General features: G+C 33.1%; 1 protein-coding gene and 1 long non-coding RNA gene across 7 annotated transcripts in view; one reads left to right on the forward strand and one right to left on the reverse strand.

Annotated features, from left to right (window-relative positions):
* Positions 1 to 713: 713 nt before the first annotated feature.
* On the forward strand, positions 714 to 1,506 carry LOC137239455 (uncharacterized). Its single transcript, XR_010949378.1, has 2 exons — positions 714 to 1,235; positions 1,290 to 1,506. It is a non-coding gene; the product is annotated as an uncharacterized lncRNA (long non-coding RNA).
* Positions 1,507 to 11,563: 10,057 nt separating this feature from the next.
* Positions 11,564 to 21,955, reverse strand: part of ova (ovaries absent) — a 65,394-nt gene continuing 55,002 nt past the window's right edge. For 2 of the 6 annotated variants that reach the window (XM_067764776.1, XM_067764779.1), the window contains exon 5: positions 11,564 to 21,897. In XM_067764776.1, the coding sequence (XP_067620877.1) occupies positions 20,041 to 21,897 (1,857 nt within the window). In that variant the 3' untranslated portion in view covers positions 11,564 to 20,040. The remainder of the gene's footprint in view (positions 21,898 to 21,955) is intronic. The other 4 variants (XR_010949380.1, XR_010949379.1, XM_067764777.1 and 1 more) reach the window with 4 other exon arrangements.

Raw genomic sequence — 21,955 nt, forward strand, 5'->3', positions numbered from 1 at the left:
TTTTACCAAGTAGCGCAACTAACAGCTGATCGGTGAAAATTCGCACATTCACACGCACAGTTCTCGACTCAGTTTCAAACAAAAACTTTAGATTATTTAACTCAAATTTTAAAGTGAGATAATCCTTACCAATTTATGTACGTAGAATATATAAGGCGTTATTGTTGTTATTAAAACAATAGTTTTATTTTTATTAAAGCTTTTATCATTTTTTTTTTTTAACTTTGAAAAAACTCCGAGCACCATTCCTTCATTATATGACATTCGGCTGCCTAGTCCACTGCCTTCCACTCTATTCGCAACATAACCTCTACTTAAGCTGCCAAACTATATAGTAAACAATGATTCAATTACTAAAGGTTTGTTCTCCAATGATGACAGACCTTTGACACTCCCAAATTTAAAAACCTGGACGGGTTGCTTTTACGAAGTAAGGAAAACGGGGAATAATGCAATCCCCTTCAGGGAAAATTGTAGTAGAAAAGTACCAGTAGTAATATATTAGTAGTGACAATAAATTTGTAAACGCCAACAAGTTTTGGGGGAAATAATCACCCCTATTCTGCATTTCGATTACGTTCCCGTTCTACGCTCCGCTTTAATCGAAGTTTGGTATTCTGCATTACGACGAAATCGTAAAGAGAAGAGGAAGAGCAAACGATTTTTCGAAATCAGCTGTTGGTACGGAATGTGTGAACATTGGAACAAAATAAATTAAAGAAAATTTGTAAAAAACACTGAAAAACGTTTATATTTTATTATCCACGCCATTTTGTACAAAAAAAGCAATAGAATATATTGCCGCAGTATTATATTTTTTTGAGTGAAGTGCTTTCATAATTGTAAGCGTGTTTTTGTCGTTCTTTTGGCCAATTCCCTGCCGTGGCCACCAAGTTTTGTTAAAACGGATTCCTGCACGAATATAGTTGACATTTTCTGAATTTTAAGGATGCTAATTTCATTGCACTGGCCTAAAATACTTTATAATGTTTATTTATTCTTTCCGCAAGAATTGTTTACGTTTTCGCTTCACCTTCCTCTACGCCGGCAGCTTGTTTTGGCATATAACTGGGCCCAACGAACAGACACAAATTATAGCTGTCTGTTATAATGGAATCAATAGCCGCGGCATTATTTATGGAGTTGGAAAGCAACGCATACGAAAATTGCCGGGCGAGAATGGAAAGGCAAATATTGCGAGATTTGTGTAATCCATTTGAGATGAGTGACTAATTGTAAGAAATTGAACTTAAAAGTGGTAAAGTTTAATGACTTATTTTCTTATTTAGGTTCAAAAAAACTTTCGACTTAACAAGGATGCTTTCAAGTATGTGTTAGATACTTTTGCGGGGCAAATACGTCCAAGGACTTCGACATCGACATGTTGTTTTTGACCTGGAAACATATAAAAAACAATCATCATCAAGCCTTCTACGTTTCTTAACAAGTTTTACTTACATTTTTGTTAAAATTCTGTTAAAAAATAATAAAAAAATAAAAAGAAAATATTTTTCCGCCAACTAATTTGCAACTTAGAAAAACGGAACTACGATCGAAATGCAGAATACAAAAAATCGAACGATGCGAAGTTGGATCGAAAGTTGGAACACAGAATACCAAAATTGCCAAATCAAAAAAATTCCAATCCAAGTCGAAATGCAGAATAGGGCTGAATTAATTTTCTACTAAATATTTCGTGAATTGATAAAGAGCTGTCTTGTCTTAGGACTTTATATTCCGGCCTTGACTTTGACAGAAGAGTTAAGCTTTTGTGCGGTCCTGCTACACAAGGAGTATTTCCTTTTTTATTCTGAAATTTCGGAAAGCTCTTTTCCGTTTAAGTATTCATGGAAATTTTGCAGATAAATCGTTAATTTAGAATATTCGGAACACGTTCGTTTGATACTACCTCACGAGGTCCGAATATTCCAAATAAGTATATACATAATATTCCAAATATAAAACGATTCCACAAATTTTTAAATGGAGACGTATGTTCCGAACATATGGAATGCATAAGTTAACGTGCTCAATGGGTACATCTCTATTAATTACTAATGACATTTTACTAGTCGAGTTTTTGACGTTGAACGATGAATTTTGAATTATTTTAGGTTTCGCATGTTCATAGCTTTACAAAAGTGCACGATTCCTTGGTGTCCGTACTTTTCATAAAACCTATGTTCACCCACACTAATAGATCACGGCATAATTAGTAAATTCATCAGAAAATTAAAAAAAATGTCTAAGGAATTATGTAGTTCGGTGCTTATCGGGTATTTGTAAACTGATTGCTTCCTATTTCTACTACTAATATTTTTCGAAAAATCGCAAAGAAACAACACAGTTAACGGAAGTCAGTTCGATTTGGGAGCAAAATGGCTGCAATTGTTAAAAAATTTGTCAGCCGAGCAAACCTCTTGTGATTGAATCATGGGAATTCACAATGCTCTTGCGCATTACACGACTGATTATCTCACAGTCGGGGCAAGAAGTTCCGAAATATTCAGTTCAAAAGCTGAGACGACATTCTTTGGCAGTTTTTTTCGAATCAGAAGAACAGAGTTAGAAAAAACGCTACCTGTTAAGAAATATCCTCTTTGTTTGAAAAGAGGTCAATTTTGAAGACCATAATTTGTTCGATCATTTGGAAAATTTGCCTGTTAAATATCTATTTAATAGCTTTTACTCGAGCCAAATTTTTGCTCTATTCTCTATTTCTACCTGAAACTCTTGGTAGAATGTAAAAAAAATCGATCTGGAAATCGACATGTGGCAAGGAAATTTTAGGGTTGGTAATCAATTGATTAAATGGTTTTGTTTATGAACATGATTATTCCAATAAATTGCTGGCCATCACTTCAACAAACCCACTTTCAGGCGACATAACCTGACTAAATAAACATCCAACGGACAACCAAAAGTGGAACTACCCATATTTAAAAGGAAGTCTCATAAAAATAAAATAAAAAATTTTAAGGACTTCCTTTATATAAATGGACAAAAATATAACATATATGCGCCACCTAACATTTTTCGCTGATTTTTGTCCATTTATATAAAGGAAATGCTTAAAATTTTTTTATTCTATTTGAATTTTCTCCTTTTCTTACATTTTCTCGGTGTCTTAACCTATCTGTTAAATACGCTTGTAGCTCAATGAGAACTTACATAAAAATAAATCCCAAAATTCCCTACGTTCCGTTTGATTTTTCTAAATATCTCAGTCCGTGCGCCCCCTAGCGAAACCTTTTGTATAGTGTCATCGGCTGTCATGGACCTTTGAATTAAGCTCTAAATTTTTAGCATCTAGCCCATCCAGAAGTTACTTAAAACCCGGTTTCAAATTTCCATATTATTATCCAATTTTTTCGATCCGTGCGCCACCTAACGGGATTTTTTCTCCTTTTGTTCCTTTGTCACGGTGTCTTAACCTGCCTCTGAGGTTTCATGTTTGTAGCTAAATGAGAAGTTACTTTAAAATCGATTTCAAACTACCAAATTTCCAAATTCTTATCTAAATATTTCGATCCGTACTCCACTTAACGGACTTTTTTTCTCCTTTATCCTATCTGTGAAGTTCTACAGTTGTAGCTCAATCAGAACTTACATAAAAATCAATCCCAAAATTCCCTCCGTTTCGTACGATTTTTCTAAATATCTCATCCCGTTCGCCACCTAGCGAATCTTTCTGTATCGCGTCATCAGCTGTCATAGACCTCTGAATTCAGTTTGAAATTTCAAGTCTCCAGCTCATCGAGAAGTTACTTAAAAGCTGGTTTGAAAATTTTCAAATTCTCATCTAATTATTTCCATCCGTGCGCCACCTAACGAATTTTTTTTTCTTTTGCTGCATTGTCACGGTGTTCTAACCTATGTGTAAAGTTTCACGTTTGTAGCTCAATGAGAAGTTACTTAAAAATCGATTGCAAAATTTGTATGGAAAGCGGACAAACATTCAACCGACCTAATATAAAGGAAGTAAAAATAGAGATAATCGAAAAAATTTAGAATTTATTCTCCAATAACTGCTTTAAAAAAAAGTTGTCCCTACTCAACCAGAATTTCATTGTATAAAAACTCCGGAGGAACTACTTTTTATTATCCGTCCAGAAAATTTGATTTAATGTTATTTTTCTGCCTGTTTTTTATGTTGGATATTGGTTGTTTTATTACGTTATTGTTGCATTTGAGTTTCTGTGCAGTTGCGTTTGCTACGACAGCAAATCTTCCAGACGAAGAAGAAAAAATTGATATTATATTATTAACCGGAAATTCCGGAAGAATAGCCGCACGTTGGGGTATTTGATCAATCTAGTTGGCCAAAAGTCGATTTTTCAAAATATTACAATTTTTTTAACATACTCCCTGGCGTTCCACTGAATAGTATACATACCCCAAAACCCATCTGCAACGTCAACGGAGCTAACCGCGCACATCTAAAGTTGTATAAAAATTGTGTGCAGTTCGATGTATTTTTTGATTAAAAAGCACTTGTTACTTGTTCACTTGTTAAGCCTTAATCAAATCTAGTTACATTTTCTTTTAGGACAGGTAAATATACTTTTAATTCATATTGTGACGAATATTACCATCTCTAAGCTGTTACTAAGTAAATGCACAACAACAAAAACATTAAAACAAGTTACATAAACACATTAATCATCATTTACCCACATACATACAAGGCAACGAACAGATGTAGTCACACACAGATGTAGTCATCAGTCGAAGTAGTACTCACATATACACACACATATGGCTATGCGAGAGGCTATAAACTACAAATACACACGCACATAGCTGGTAACCAAGTAGAAAATTCTAGAAGAAGAAACACCTACACATTTGGGGCAGAGTATAAAAGCAGCACAAGCTGAGTACTCGGTAATCAGTTTGATGCTATCAGTTGCGAAGTGTTAGTGTTTTGTGAAGTACTTTCAAAGTAGTCTAATAAAGACCATTTTGCATTATTGAATTTTGGAGTTATTTATTAAACAGTTTAACGATTCGAACGTTAGCAGAAGGTTGCAGATAAGCGTAGTTTCCCGGAAATCGTTACAATAGCCGTGTTTTTTAACACGCGTATATCCGTTTACGCTTAAACTTTATATGGACTGCTAAGCGACAAGCTTTAAATACACCTCTGAAATTGCTGCGCATAAATTTTGTCCTACTAAATTTCAATACGCATTATACTCAGATGTAACTGAAAAATGTGTTTATGTTTTACCCTCTACACTAATTCTATGTATTCTATGTGCGTCCACACTTCATCGCAACTGATTCAGCTATATGTTTTACCCTATGGCCATCAGAGCGCTGTTTCTCCGCTTTTCGGTACACCCTGTTGCTGTAGCTAGTTGTTTAACCACACCCGCTAGATGGGTATCCTAAGCATTATCTAAGCGAGGATAGGCGTTTTATTCACGCGCAAACGAAACGTATACGCATGTAAAAAAAAAAACACGGCTAATATGTTAGAATTTTATACCGCATGTTTTAACTGAGTTATTCTACTACTTTTCAATATTAATTTTTTTAAAAACCTTGCAAATAAAAAGATATATCTTCTTTTTGTAATTTTTTGGCAATACATAAGCTTGTTTTTGTTTCAAAGTTCAATAACAAAAACGGCTGCGCATACCTGCAATTTCTTGAGTAGTGATCAATTTTGTAAGAGACTGTTACCCTTATTGGCGACAGGTGGCAACCTTGTGAAAATAGCCTCAGTAGCAACGCCTATGTGAAGTCTTAAAATGTAATACCATGTCGATGTACCAAATTTGATTCCAATCGGTTAAGCCGTTTCCGAGATGGTAGTGCATATATAGATAAATGTAAAAAAGGTGAGGTGGCAACCCTAAGTGGCAACCCTTCTAAAAAATCACAATGGAAATACGGAGTAAAATACTTTTCGTTTGATACCCATATTGACATACCTCATGTTATGCCAAGAAATGTCCCCGGGTCCATCCGAAACCGGGGGCCCGATCCATAGTAATTCTGCGCGTCACACCGTGAATTTACTGTCAAATATTTGCTTTCATAACAATGAAGTGAGACAATCATTTTTTGAACAGAAATAACTGCTGTTTTAATTTTGGCCAGCTAGATTGATCAAATACCCCACAGTGAGCCGCTTCCTTTACAAAATTTTGTTTCTCACAGCAGTGCGCTGCATGAAAAGAAAAAATCTGATAAAATCAACCGAATTACGGATCAATTCAACCAATAAGTATGCCAATATTTATCCATCGTAAATAGCTGTTGAATCAACTTCGCACAAACTGTTGAATTTACCTTACCAAAAAAGTACAAATTTGCTTTTTCCAGATCTTGAACCCAGGACTTGCGGTGTGGTAAACTCTGTAAACTAACAATACTGTGGCGAATTTTAGCATTGCTAATATGTTAGTGAATAAAGGCACAACAACAATAAAGCAAGCTGCCACATGAACACATGAATTTAATCCATTTACACACGTACATACAACGCAACGAAGAGATATTACGCGCACACACTTGTGGTCATCAGAAGAAGTAGTGCTCACACATAAACACGCATATGATTATGAGAAACGCATACACTACTAACCAAGCAAGAGAGAATGAAGCAACGGAGAGTATAAAAGCAGCACAAGCTGAGTAACCAGTAATCAGTTTTGATTTAAGCACGCTATTGATTGTGAAGTATAAGTGTTATTGTGAAATACTCTCAAAGTAGTCTAATAAAGACCATTTTGCATTATTGAATTTGGAGTTATTTATTCAACAATTTAGCGATTCCAACGTTAGCAGAAGGTTGCAAATAAGTGGAATTTCACTAAATTCGTTACAATAGCAGCAAACTGTTAAAATAACTAGAGTCTGACCGATGCCGAATTTTTTTCATAGGCGGACGCCGATTAATCGACTTAAACATAATTAATATAACAAAACTAAATTACAAATAAATATAGTTTAAAAAACTAAAGAACACGCCGTTGCCCAAAGGTTCGTGCCTCCGCTATTAAGCACAACTCGTTTTGTAGCGAGTTATTGAACCACTGCCTTCTTCAATAATTGCCGCTAAATAGGTCTCTTTGCGAGCCTAGAGAGTTACAAACATACAAGTGAAGCTAATATAAGCGTGTTAAAAAATGAGTTATGCCTGTTTCGAAAAAATTTTGTGATTCGAGTAGTTTTTATTCTCTCCGGTAAAATTTCGACAGATTTCCTTAACACTTTACGAAACCTTTTGAGGTTGTACTTTTGAAGTTCAGCCAACTTTAGTTCAACAAAGAAAAAGGGTAAGACAACACATCTATGTCTCTTAAGTAAATAACTTGTGTGATTTTATTTTCGGACTACAAATATAACAGATTTCCGTTAACATTAAAATAACAGTGGATGTTAATATAACAGATTTCTGTTGCACGATAGTCATAACAACAAAGTAGTCAGCGCAGTGAGCGTAAGTTTGTCTTAAAAATAATGCATTTGTTAATATTGACAGTTACCAATGAAATCAGTTCTTTTAACAGAAAAATCAGTTGGATTGATTGAAATCTGTAATTTTTACAGAATATTGTTAACTGGAGATCAACAATTTTCCTTCTGTTGAAGTAACTAAACTAAGTTGTTTTCTTGGAAAAAAAAACTCGGTTGACTGTTTTGTTTTACTGAATGTCTGTTAACTCAAGAGCAACAAACCTCATTTGATGAATTTCATATCAAAGCCGATATGCATTGAACCCGACCCCCTCAGATTTTGATGAAATTTTGCATACAGGTACACTTTACCTATGCAAACACAACCTAATTTTTAGAAATTGTATTTTAAAATTGTGGGCGTGGCAAGGTGTAAAAGTGCGTTAAAAATTACGGTAACAGGTACTTTGGAGGTGTGATAACTACGGTACGGTACGGTATTGATACCATTGGAAAGGTATTCGAATCGGCTTTCGAAAATATACACTGTGAACAATTTTTTGTTTCAAAAATAAAATTTTACACATAGAAAAAAATTTAAAGGCCAAGTGTTTTAAAATAAAATATATTTTTATTAGAAAAATCTATTTAATATATATAACATATCCAAAAACTAAAATGGGTTTTTTTCTTTTTTTTTATAAATTTTTTTAAGTAAATTTATCTCTCTATATTTTGATATCATAGTACTTTTGAGCTGTGATAACTAAAGAATGGCTGAACTAATTTTAAAGATCTTGGTACCATTAGAAAGATATTCAAATAGGCTTTCAAAAACGGATACTGTAAGAAACGATTTCGATAGCCGATTAGAAAACATTTCCAATGTTACAAAGATCTTGGAAATCGGGTGAGCCATTCCGTAGTTATCACAGCTTAAAATTACCATATTAAAATATAAAGAGAGGCATTAAAAAAAAAAAAAGAAAACGCCATTTTAGTTTTTGGATGTGTTGTATATATTAAATAGACCTTTGTAATAAAAATATATTTTATTTTAAAACACTTGGCCTTTTGATTTTTTTTTTTCAAAGTTTAAAATTTTATTTTTGAAACAATTTTTCAGTGTAATAAAAATGTTCTCAGTGTATAATTTCGATAGCCGATTAGAATACCTTTCCAATGGTATCAAGATCTTTTAAATCAGTTGAGAAGATTAAAAAAAAAAGAAAAAAAAACGCCTGTTTGATTCTGAGGTGACTGGCCCCGATATTGTCTCGAAATAGTCTTGAAACTATCCCGAAATTATACCTTAAACAATTCGGAAGCGGAATGATACGGAAAGGTACAGTTCCATCTGCTTCAAAATTTTATCAAAGTCCGTCACAATCAATTTACTGGTACTCCCCCCATTTAGCACTTGGTGTAATAATCCACATAACATTTCATTGGCATGCGACCCTTGATGCGATGATAAAAATAGTAGTGAAAGAAAAAACTTTGATTTATAAAAAAATGTAGGATTATTTAAGGCAGCTCGTCTGATAGAAAATGTTTAGTATTTAGTAATGGGGATGTTATTTTTCTAAACTGCCTCGCACCGGTCTATAATTGAGTTCTCGAAACGCTTTTAACTTTTCGTCAGGGTGGAGTCTACAATATTGTGACGAATATTAGCATCACTAAGTGATACTTATATCCCTAAGGTTATTAAATAAAGGCACAACAACAATAAAGCAAGCTGACACTCCTGTGTACGTAAACAAATCAATCATCATTTCACAAACACATGTAATCACTAGCCGAAATAGTAGCATATGGTTACAAACTACAAGTATACCTGTATATGGCTGGTAACCAAGCATGAAGTTCGAGAAATTAATAGACCTTAGTAGAAATATGCGAGTGACGCAACGGAGAGTATAAAAGCAGCGCAATCTGAGTAGTCAGAATCAGTTTTGATTTAAGCACGCTATTGGTTGTGAAGTACTCTCAAAGTAGTTTAATAAAGACCATTTTGCATTCTTGAATATTGGAGTTATTTATTCGACATTTTAGCGATTCGAACGTTAGCAGAAGGGTTTGAATAAGCGGAATTCTCTAAACAATACAATATCTACAAATTTATCTGAGTGATTTGTCTTCGACGCCACATTCTCAAGGACGGTATAGACTTTGTTGCAAGTCGTGGTGCTGTTGGTGATTTGTACTTTGTAGACAATTATCGTTACGTCTTTTCTAAGAATTACTTTTATGAAATAAAGTTGCTCTTACGAAAACTGCTAGGGACTTTCTTACTTTCTCGCCTTAGGATACCACCTGAGTTAAGGAATTATCGATGTTAACCACATGAACTAAAAAGTTTCGTAACGCAGCTGTTATGACCGTAGAAAAAACTTAAAAGGGAACAAATTTTCGTCGGTTTTTTTTTACCGTAAATGTATATGCCGACTAAATAATCTCCCCCTTCCACTTGGATAATTTCGGATGAAATCGGGCCTATGTGACACATTACTTTTTTCTCTGTGGATACCTTAATAAAGTTTTTGCCATTCAGGATATGCTTCTCCTTACATTAGCAGAATCGCCGCATGTTTCTCAGCGACAATATTCGCTTAACAAATCAATTTTAACGCTTTTTTGCTTGTTACTCTACATAAATCCTGGTGGTAGATCAAGTGATGATTGCATGCAATCGCCGGGTATGTTTTACCGCTTCAAATGAGATTTTGCACAATTTTAAGTCTTTCACGACTGCAATGATACTGGACGTCATAAAAAAAATGTGTCTCTTTTAATGACCATAAAAGCACTTAGTAAATTATAAACGGTAACATTGTGCTCCAAAAAAAAAACAAATTTTTTAAATAAATTTTTGCTAGTAAACCGTGTAAACCTTAGCTGAGTTCCGATTAGCACAGCTCTAAGTCCCGATATATTTAAACATGCAAATGCAACAACAACGTTGTGATCCTGGTATTTATATCTGGATCCAAAGTTTGGCTCTGTTAGTATCGTTTTTGTGGAAGATTTTTGGCAGCTAACCCCTTTTACTTGGTGGCGTAACCCATATTTGCCAAATTTGTCTCACTTGACACCCAATCAGGGTTGCGTGATTCTAAATACTTTTTGATTTGAAATCCAACTTCAAATCAAAGATAATTTTTATTTTTTATTTGAATCGGCATCCAAATAAAAAATATTTTTTATTTGTTATTCGATTCTCCAGCCAAATCAAAGATAATTTTTATTTGTGATTTGGTTTCTCAGCCAAATCAAAGATACTTTTTACACCTTTCATGCAATTGGACTGGTACATTAAGATTGGCCCTAACCTCAAAATTGTGAGTCCTTAAAAGGGAAGAGATATAACCACCGATAAAAATACGGAAATTATCATGATGATGATCGCCATGTATTTAGCCATGAGTGGGTATATGTACATATATTGCTTTCTGATGAGAACTGAGTCGGAACCGACAGGATAAGACCAGTATAGTATATGTGCCTTGGCGAGCTCTCTGGCTTCTGATCCCCCTAGCCAAAAGAAGCTTTAGCCGTTCGGGAGCCGATTATGCTCCACAGCTTGGCTGGGCTGATCAGGCCTAGGAAAAAATCAGAAAAATTCTATTGGGCCTGAGATTTATATCCGTAAAAGTTAGGTAAAAAACAAACGACAGTAAAAGCCAAACTTATAACGTTTTATTCGATATAGTCTCCAAATGATTCTAAAGTCGTCCTGAAATAACTCCTAAAATAATCCAAAAGCGATCCTAAAGTTGTTCCGAATTGGTTCTGATGTGGTACCGAAGTAGTCACAAAAAGCTGCAGGAATATTTGATACAGTTTCATCATTTATAAATTTGATCGGAGTCCGCCAATCCTTTATTGATGGACAAAGGTGACACATAGCTTAAAATAGTTGATATGCACGCGCACTTATTTCGAACACGTATCAAGTATGAAGCATAAGGTATCTTTCATTCAGATAGCAACCCAAATCGGAAACAAAAATTTTCTTTGGTTTCCCTAAAGAACCAAATAACAAGTAAAAAGTATTTTTTATGTATGTAGAATCAAATAAAAAAAAAGCATATATGTAATACTCCTATATTGCTACAAAAGGCTAGGTACATTCCCAAACATCAGAGTGCCGATATATTGCTGTTTAAACGTTTTTGTTTTTGTATTCAATAATCGAATGTACCGAAATTTAAATTTTTTCTTGCCACACTTATGCTGCCACAATCACAAACATTTTATAGGCTGTCTTGTTTTGATTTCGAATTCAAAACACAATGCGAGCATTTTCTATTAGCAATATAGGAGTATTACATATATGATAAAAAGTATCTTTGATTCGCCTGAAGAATCAAATAACAAATAAAAAATATTTTTTATTTGAATGCCAAATCAAATAAAAGATAAAAAATATCTTTGATTTGAAAACATTTTCAAATAAAAAATACATTTTATTTTTGGATTCGTGATTCATTCAAATAAACATCACGCAACCCTACACCCAATACATTGTTTATTCAAAATTGAAAACAAATTGTTAAGGCCACAAATAATTACATTATATCCATATTAAACCATGATAGAAAAACGGTACATATTTTGTTTGCGTATCTACAAAAAAATATGAAAAATACAAAATCCACTACAAAATAAGCAATTACGGCTTTGTCCGGGACTTGAACCCAGGATCTTAGGTGTGGTATGCGGACTACCACATCACGGCGACCATGAAATAAACCTAAACAACTTTAAAATGGGAAAAAGTCGGAGAAATTTAAGAGATGAAAGTATTTAAAGGTTAAGATATAAATAAATAAAAACTAAATAGCGGAGAACGTGCCAATTTTAAGCTCTTATTGGTGACATGTTGAACGGCAGACATATACACAAAGTAAAATTGTGATCAAAGATTCGCCAAACACCAGAGTGTTTCTTGAACAAAGCCAAAACCCCATAAATATGTATATATGAGCCGGACCCGTGCGCATCTTCGCCAACCAATATAAAAGTCTCTTATCAAATATCAACAGAAATCAGCTGTTCTATCAATCAATTAAAACTTATAGCTTGAGCTGCCATCTGACGTATGGTAGCAACTGCCGGTAATGCAGTGCAAATATTCACAATAGTGCCATAGTACAAATAGATTTCTTTGTGTGCTATCGTTTATTTTTAACTAATTATTTAAAAAAATATACTAACAAAAGCACTACGACCAAAATTGCCCAAAGCTCGCTAATAGCCCGAACTACCAAAACTTTATTTATAGATTTGGATTCCAAATAAGAGCGAAAAAGGGACCCGTACATAAAAACAGCAATTAGAAATAATATATATGATAAGTATACATATGGTACAGTATCATATTACGCTTCAAGTCTCAACACATGAATATTCATGAAGATCGATTTCGACTTCTGACTGAAATATCAGCCTAGCTCCGGTGTGGTTTCGAAATCGAGCAAACGACCCTTATTTAGAAACTTTCGAAAAAGCCCTATTTCAGAATTTTGTTTCGAAATGCGTGCTGCAACAATAAATTTAAGCCTGCAAGTATATCTTGAGCATTTCTTCGACTGACTCTTGAAGAAATGCCCAAGAAATCCTTGCACATTTAAAATTGCTGCATACAAAATTCATCTCGAGCGAAATTTTGCAAGGATAATAAATCAATTTAACTGGGGGTTAGTCACCTTGTATTGGTGAAAGCGAAAATGTCAAATGAAACTATCTGAGGGATTGCTATCATCCAGTTAAATTCTAACTTGACCAGAAATGATTAAAGCTGCTCTGTGTAAAATGTATGTATATAGAGCTAGAATAGGTAATTGAGAAAAGATTAAACTAAAGCAAAAAAATCAAAATCAGTAGTTTTTAAAAAATGATATTTGGCTTTTTTTAGCGTTTTTTAAATGTATATCGACATGAGACATGAGACAAATATCACGCTATCTCGCTTGCTGTAACGAATATATAGACGTCGATATATCGTATGTTTTATATTGTAAACAGATGTAAATAAAAAAAATTTAATTTTGAATTATATCTACATATTTCCAATAAAATGTGCGATATAGCAATTCTATATTTTAAAATTTTTTTTTCTAAAATGTTAAAATTTTTTCCGTTTTTATTTGATAGCTGAGTGGACGATGATTCCGAGAATATGTTTTTCAAAAATGTATTATATTTTTGCCGAGACATTAGCTTTTGCAACAAATTCTCAGACAGCATTCTTCAAACGAAATATGAGATAAATATTGCTTGAATAAAATACTTAATTAAGACGGTTTTAAAAGAAAAAAAACTCTAAGACATTTACTGAGCTGAGGCATTTTCGAAACAGCAGCCGTTAGACAATTCTAGTATAACAATATATAGAAATTACAGTTAATTTTTCACAGGTTTTTACTAAAGATGCTGCTTCACATTTTCAACCATACAGAGAATTTGTAAAAAAGGTGCATCACAAAATTTGTTCCGAAATCAGCATGATCTCTAGCTTTCACTAAAACTGCATACTTCGAAAATTTCTAAGACTTTGTAATATTTTTATAGAGTTTTGAGTTATGATTTTTAAAAAATACATACGTGTGATTTTTTTTACTTATTTAACAACATCAGCCCAAGATCTTTACGGAATCAGTTTTTTAAGTTAAAGTACTTCAATGTTTTCTCTTTTTTAATTAAAAAAAAAACACTTAGAAAAGAAAGAAGTGCACTTTAAAATAATTTCATAACTCGTTTTTGAGATATTAACAAATATGTATACGATTTTATTGCATTTGTAAAATTTTAATTACGAGTTATTTGAGTTAAATATTTTTCGAAAGTGAACATAACATTGTTAAAATACAGCATAAAGTAAAAAGGAAGGATCACGCTTATTTTTTGTTTAACCAATTTATTCATTTTTTTTTTTGTTTTTGTAATTCATAAAAAAAAAATTATGATTATTATTTATTTAATTTTATATTTTTTGAACTACACAAGAATTTATTTTAATAATGCGCAAGTTTCTAACGATTACCCAATTAACGTGCCCAACAGATCTAAATTAAATTTTTTTGTGATTTAAGTACACAAAATGTCTTAAATCAAAGAGAGATCTAACACAAAAATCGAATGCAATATCATAACATTTAGAATTAACGAAAAAACATGTAAAATTCGGCCGTATTTATACAGAAAAGTTATACACATGTTTATGAAAAATTAAACTAATTTTTTTTGCATCGAAAAACACGTTCCAACAAGTTTTTATCTGCCAGCATTTGCTGAGTCTTTGTTTTCTTTTAATTTTAAATTCCTTAAATAGTAATTTTTTAATTTGTTTTGTTTATATATATTGACTAATAAATAATAAATAAATAGATTAATGTTTAGGAAAAAAAAAGCATCAGTTAATTAAAAACAAAAAACTATACCCAATTTTCATTTACATTCATGTATGACATCAGTATGTAAAAGCTTAAACAAATACATAGCTTAATTTAGAAAGGCCCTAAACAACAGGTTTTTCGAAAATGGGGTTTTCAAATATTTCGATATGCTATATACAATGCCAGTAAAAATATGAAAGTACTACACCTTTTCCAGTTTAAGTTCAGAAAATTACAATTCAAGTTCAGAAATTTACAATTCAAGTTCAGAATTTTCAATTCAAATTCAGAAAATTACAATTCAAGTTCAGAAATTCCAATTTAAATTCAGAAATTTACAACTCAAATTCAGAAAATTAAAATTCAAGTTCAGAAATTCCAATTTAAATTCAGAAATTTCCAATTCAAGTTCAGAAACTTCCAATTGAAGTTCAGAAAATTACAATTTAAATTCAGAAAATTGCAATTCAAGTTCAGAAAATTACAATTCAAGTTCAGAATTTCCAAGTCAAGTTCAGAAAATTTGTCGGGTATTTTTTTTTTCATCCAATGGAAATAAATGTATGTAAGATGGTATCTATGTGTTGAGGAAGCATTGGACACTTAACTCGTTTAAATCAATTTTGCGAGATAGCGAAGAAAAAAACTCTCGCTCATAAGAAGCAATTGCAATGCCATCCAGCTATATTCTTAGCGTCACAACCATTGATCTGCACTGAGTATGACAGCAGTGATGACGAAGATGTGACCACTTAAACAGTCAACGGAGCATCCACACTCCCGGAAGTAAAGTATACATAGGTACTGTCTGCATAGATCTTGGCGCCATATGTCAAAATATCTCAACTTATTCGCCATCATCATCATTCATCATGAATTGGCACTTAATGGCGATTTTGGCAGTTTCGTAACAAATCATGCCAGCTTGCTAATTAAATAACTTTTGAAAATTAACACCCTACTTATAAATTTCTGTATTCGAGCTGTAATTTTCTGAACTTGAAATGTAATTTTCTGAACTTGAATTGTAATTTTCTGAACTTGAAATGAAAATTCTGAGCTTGAATTGTAATTTTCTGAACTTGAATTGTAGTTTTCTAAATTTAAATTGGAATTTCTGAACTTGAATTGTAATTTTCTGAACTTGAATTGAAAAATCTGAACTTGAATAGTAAATTTCTGAACTTGAATTGTAAATTTCTGAATTTAAATTGGAAATTCTGAACTTGAATTGTAATTTGCTAAACTTGAATTGTAAATTTCTGAACTTAAACTGGAAAAGGTGTAGACCCAATAACGTGCAGTTATGCCACATTTGAAGACGTGTGCTGAATAAGAAAATAATATGTTTTGTTTTTCCTGTAAAAATTCAAATTTATTTTTAGAGCCTCTGTGAATTAAGCTAACAATATGAGCATAGATCTTAAAGGCTTATTTGCAGTTCTCAATAAAAGGCTCACGGTTTTTTTTATTTTCCCCTTGTAAGTCAAAGATGAAGTTGTGCCATACAATAAATTATCAAGATATATTTGCAAGCTTAAATTTGTTCTTGCAGTACGCAGCTCCAAAGAAATATTATAAAAAATATACTAAAAGAAGATGAAAAATATATTATTACAAGAGGAACTTAAAAAAATATCTTGGGCCTTTTCTCACAAAGAGGTCTTTAACAGTGCAAAAATTTTTGTCAATAGCGGTGGCATGATTTCAACTTATGTATATTAAAAGGTTGTTTACACCAGAGAACAGCAAAAATCGAACACAACAACGTTCGATTAAATTCGGCAACATGATCGTGTTCAATGATCCAACTTGCTTAAACGAACATAATCGACATTGATTTAAAATCAACCAACTTAATATATTCAATTCAGGCGTTTGCTCGTTTGCCTCAACAGCGATTACATTACAAAGGCAAATATGAAAACTTCATGCGTCTGAATATTTGCATGATTCTTCTGCCCTTACTTCACGGCAAGCTACATATAAACATTGCTTACGATTCTGTTTGTTTGCCGAACTAAACGATACTAAATCTCGTGCTTTGATTTTATTCTCGGCTTGCCTTCGTTTGATCAATACAATCGTACGTAAAACCTGTTCGGTCATTCGATCGCTATCATGCTAACGGAGTCTAGTAAAGACAGATGCTGAGTTTATTCAATTATGAGTTTATTCGCATGACTGAATGCATTCACAGTTTTAGTGTTTGATTAAGTCGAGAAAATTGTGATTTTTGCAGTTCTCTGGTTTACACATGCAAGTGCTTCGGTCTATTAAAAAAAAAAAAAAAACTTTTATGAATTGTGCAACGGAAACTATCTAAAACAATTTCGAAAAAGTTGGAAATGATTTTTGATAATAATTTCGATAGGTTGTAACAGTTTTTCTTCCATACAAAAAAAAAAATTGCATTTGTATGGCAGAAAATCCCAAAAACTTAACAAAAATTAGTGCGAGTTTGAAAAGGCTTCAAGTAAAAACAGTTTTTTTTTTTTTTCAATTCAAAATTAAATTTTAATGAGTTGTGTAATGAAAACTATGTAAAAGCAGTTTCATACAGAGGCTTAATGAAATAATTAGTCAAGTTTTCCACGTTAATACTATGTTAAACAGAAAAATAAATTGAGGCAATTTTGATTTAAATTGAGTGGTGTTCATACAACTCAATTTAGGTTACACAATAGTAATTTGATAGCTGGTTGACTCGTCTCTACAGCAACAACATACCTTTATTCAGACTGTCAAAATGTGCGTGTTGGTATTAGGCGAATGGAATGGAATGAAAACATAAAACTTTGAAACTTTTGTGTGTTGTAAGAAACTGTGTTCAATGTTTTGGTTTCATTTTGAGTTTGCCATCTTCTTTTGGCAATCCCTACTCCAGTGAAATGAAAATAATCAAATCAGCTGATGAGATGAGCCAACCATATAGTTGAGCCATGCGTAACTGACGTTTAAATGTACTCAATAAACACACTTTACAAGGTTGCATTTGCAGTTTAAACAATCTATTACGCAATTTTTTTTTAAACTGGCAATTTATTATTACAATTTATTATATGATAACTTGCGTATAAGTTGCCCAAATAGTATAAATTGCCAATTTGGTGTGTGTTTGTTCATAGTATTACAAACAAAATAAAAATTCTTAATTATCTCAATATCGCTTTATTGAAATCTAGTCGGTTTTGCTTGGTGTTTTGGGTTTTACTGTCAGACAAAAATAAATTTAATATTTTCAATAATTTACGAAAAATAGAGAAACACCAAATAACTAGAAAATTTTATTTTTCGCAACAAAAGATAATAGGGCTTGATAAAAAATAGGCACGTACTTGGTAAGGTTTTATGAGTAGTTCCGCATGCATTTTTTTTTTAAGTTAAGGAGAAAGCGGCTGCTAGTCCGCTGACGTATGTTCGTTAGTCTGTCAATGTGAAAAGGAAAAAATTAATTATTTCATAAAAAAAACTGTGATCCCATTAATTTCTGTGTGAAATTGGTATAGTCCAATTTGTAAAACGTCTTCGAGAAGAGTTTGAAGTCTTTCGAAGCTCGCAAGGTTTTTTGAACTTTTCTTCGAACATTTTCAGATTTTTTTCTTCAATAAAAAGAACACAATTTTGCACACTCTAAATTGAAAAAACCAAATCATCCTTCAAAAAAATGGTCAAATATTATTGCGAGCAAAAGTTTCTGTAGCTCAATTCATATATTTTTTTTAAATGGATTAAATTAAATAAAACATAAAAAATAAAACATTTTTGCTTATACATACTTGTTTTACCCGCAAGTGTAGTATATAGATAGTGCAGTTCATACACTCAACTCTCAGAAACGACATACATATTTGAACCAATATACGTTTATCTTAATTTCGATATTTTTCTCAAGAAATCTAATTTGAGAGCCATTTTCTCATGTGAACTATAAAATTTATCTACGCCATTATGAGTTCCTACATATGAAAAATGTTTCTATTCCTTGATTGTCATACCTACCCATGGTTCAACTAAGGCAACAAATTATGCCTGTTCAAATTGTCAAAATCTGTGTATTGGTATTAGGCGAATGGAATGAAATGAAAACATAAAACATAACAGTTTTTGTGTGTGGTAAGAAAATGTTGTCAATGTGTTGGTTTCATTTTGAGTTTGCCATCTCCTTTTGACAATCCCATCGACCATGCAATGATAAAAATAAAATCAGCTGATGAGATGAGCCAACCATATAATTATCCAAAAAATAGATATTGGCTTTCGAAGTTCGAAATTCTACATTTCGAAATTTTATTTTTTTGTTAACGCGTTCAGCAAATTAAAAAAGTAAAAATGTGGTTGTGGTCCGCTCTTTTCCCTTATTTGAAGGGTTGAATTATTTTTTTGAGAAATTTACTATAACAGCTGTTATACGAGGTGAAAAGTCAGACAGTCGCATGATAGTGGCTACTAATTTCATGTATGCACTGGAATTGCTCGTACTGCAATTTTTCAAAAAAAATAATCCAGCCATTCAAATGAAAGAAAAAGGCGGACCACGACCACATTTTTACTTTTTTAATTTGCTGAACGCGTTAACAAAAAAAATAAAAGCCGATATCTATTTTTTGGAGGAACTTCGAAAAACGGAGATAGTGCTTTGTCTACATAAGCTTCAATCTCTACAAAAAAGTGGGGTTGGTCCAATATCCAGCCGGATGTTGCACAGTGTAATAAACTATGGTTCTAATAAGTACTCGTAGCAACCATATCACATATTTTTTTAATCTGATTCACCGTTTCACAGCTACTGCGATTTAAAAATTAGATCGATCACGGATCGTAAAACACGATACGGGCTCAGAATTGCCCTTTCTTATTAGTTTATTCTTTTTGCAGGTCTAGCTTTATGATATTCAGCGAAAACGTTTTTCGATAATACAATTGTAGCATTTCTGAAATGTTGTTATTTTAAAGAATAATGGCAATGAGAATCAAAAATATTAGGAGTATTTGTAATATGGGTCTAAGCGTTTCATACCATGTTGAAAACATGTCCCGCTCCAAAATATGTTGCTGCGTTGTAATATGCATGAACTTTGTAACTGAAACGTGTGTGTGATTAGGCCTTCGACATTAGTCTAAATGATATATAAATTTAAACTAAACTTGTATATAATATTGATTATTTTTTAGCATACATACAAACAGGTATGTATGTATACATGTACATATACATATATGATTAAGAGGTCAGATCAATTGATATAACACGACTTGGCGAAACTAAAGAGAGTCGTCGTACACGTTCACGTTCCACCAAGTGCGCCACTTGCTTTGTATTGCTCAAATTTGTGTTGGTATTTGTTGTATTATTTAATGCAGCACTTAATTCAGGATACCATGCATCGGGTGTTATTGTTGCAGCTACATTATTATTTGCTATTTGGTGTTTATTAACTAAAAGACCGCCCGATGAGGCAACGGTGGCGGCGGTGGTACAATTATGTGCATGATTCTCTTGATTTTGATTTCTAAATGAATTAGCAGCAGCAGAAGCTACTACTGGCGCGGGTGCTATAGTTTCATTACTTGTTGTTGTTGTTGATGTTGGCACTGTTGTGGTCAATGCATTAGCGGCATAATTTGAAAATATATAAACTGAAGGTTGTAAAGGTTTGGGCAGGTTAGTGCTACTGCTACCATGTTCGGATGGGGTTGTAGCGAATATTGCAGTTGGTGTTGCTGTTAAGAGTGCATTTAAATCAAAATTGGAAGAAGGCTTACTGCTACTACAATCATCTGTACTTGTGGTAACGGCAATACCAGATACAGATGCAGTTTTTGAGGCGGAAATATTTACGGATGATGAAACTGTTGTCGTCATTGCTGCAGATGAGGACCTATTCAATAGTACTGATGTGGGATTACGATTCTGTGTTTTATCTGGCCCTTTAATTGGACCGTTATTACGTGTAGATTTTCGTATAGGTATTAAAGATATTTCTGGCGTATTGAGGCTTATCTTTCCACTACCACCAACTAATGTTAATGAGCTCTTGTGTGTCGATTGCTGATTGGCTATGGTGGTTTTGGCAGATGTAAGGCTGATGCCGCTGCTACTGTTAATGAGTTTACTGTTGTTACTGCTAAGCGTAGCTATCGCCTTACGTACTAATTCAAGATTAGGCCCAGGATCGGTACGCCTTTGAAAAATAATATTCTGTGTACTTTTCTTATCGCTATTAACCACAGCAGTTTTTTTTGCCGTCGTTTCGCCTTCTTCATCCGATGAACACAAATCAATTGTGTCAACAATAATTTCTGTAGATGGCGATGATATTTTCCAATTCGAACGTCTTGTGGCGTCTCGGGTTAGTTTTATATTCAACTTTGTATTTGGTAATGAGCGTCGATTTTTAACATCGTTATCTGTTATTTTCTTTAGCCGTACAGAAATTGGACGGCAACGTCTTATTAATGATTTATTTAAAAATAGGAAACTTTCTGTACGCCTACGTTGTGAAAATTGTCGTCTTGGAAAAACGTATACGTGCGTACTATAATCCTGTGGTTTTTTAAATGTACAATTTGCATTTACAGCATTTTGTTTTTTCTCAAAATATTTTGGCGGTTTCATATGCGATTTTGAGAGTATAGGTGCAAAACAGAAACGTTCTACACGTTCGAGACGTTCATTTAAATATTCTGGTGTAATGACAGTTTTTGTTGTACGCAATAGAAGTTGCCCTGCCGGCGATGATAATGGTATTGTTGGACAACGTGTTAATGATTGTCCAGCACGATTTCTTCTTGGCATACGCTTGTTCCTATCTATAATCATAAAACCATTTTTCTCATCTTTACTATTACCATCCTTTGCGGACGCACTTGTCGACTCGCCCCCACCGCTCTTACCGCTACCGTTTTCACGACATTGCAAATTAAAGTTAAGTAGGAATCCATTGCGCAGCTCATTTTCTTCAGTATTGCGTTTAGCGTCGTTGGTTGGTTGAATATTATTGCTTTCATTTGGTTCAGGTGTATCACATAGAATGACGTCATCATCTTCATCATCTACGTTGCAAGTCTTTTCGTGTTCCTATTGCATGGAAGATGCATATGGGGATATTGCTATATGTTCAAAAAATAAAAAAATA

Source organism: Eurosta solidaginis, chromosome 2 (genome assembly GCF_040869045.1).
Source record: "Eurosta solidaginis isolate ZX-2024a chromosome 2, ASM4086904v1, whole genome shotgun sequence".
In the NCBI taxonomy this organism is placed as follows: domain Eukaryota; kingdom Metazoa; phylum Arthropoda; class Insecta; order Diptera; family Tephritidae; genus Eurosta; species Eurosta solidaginis.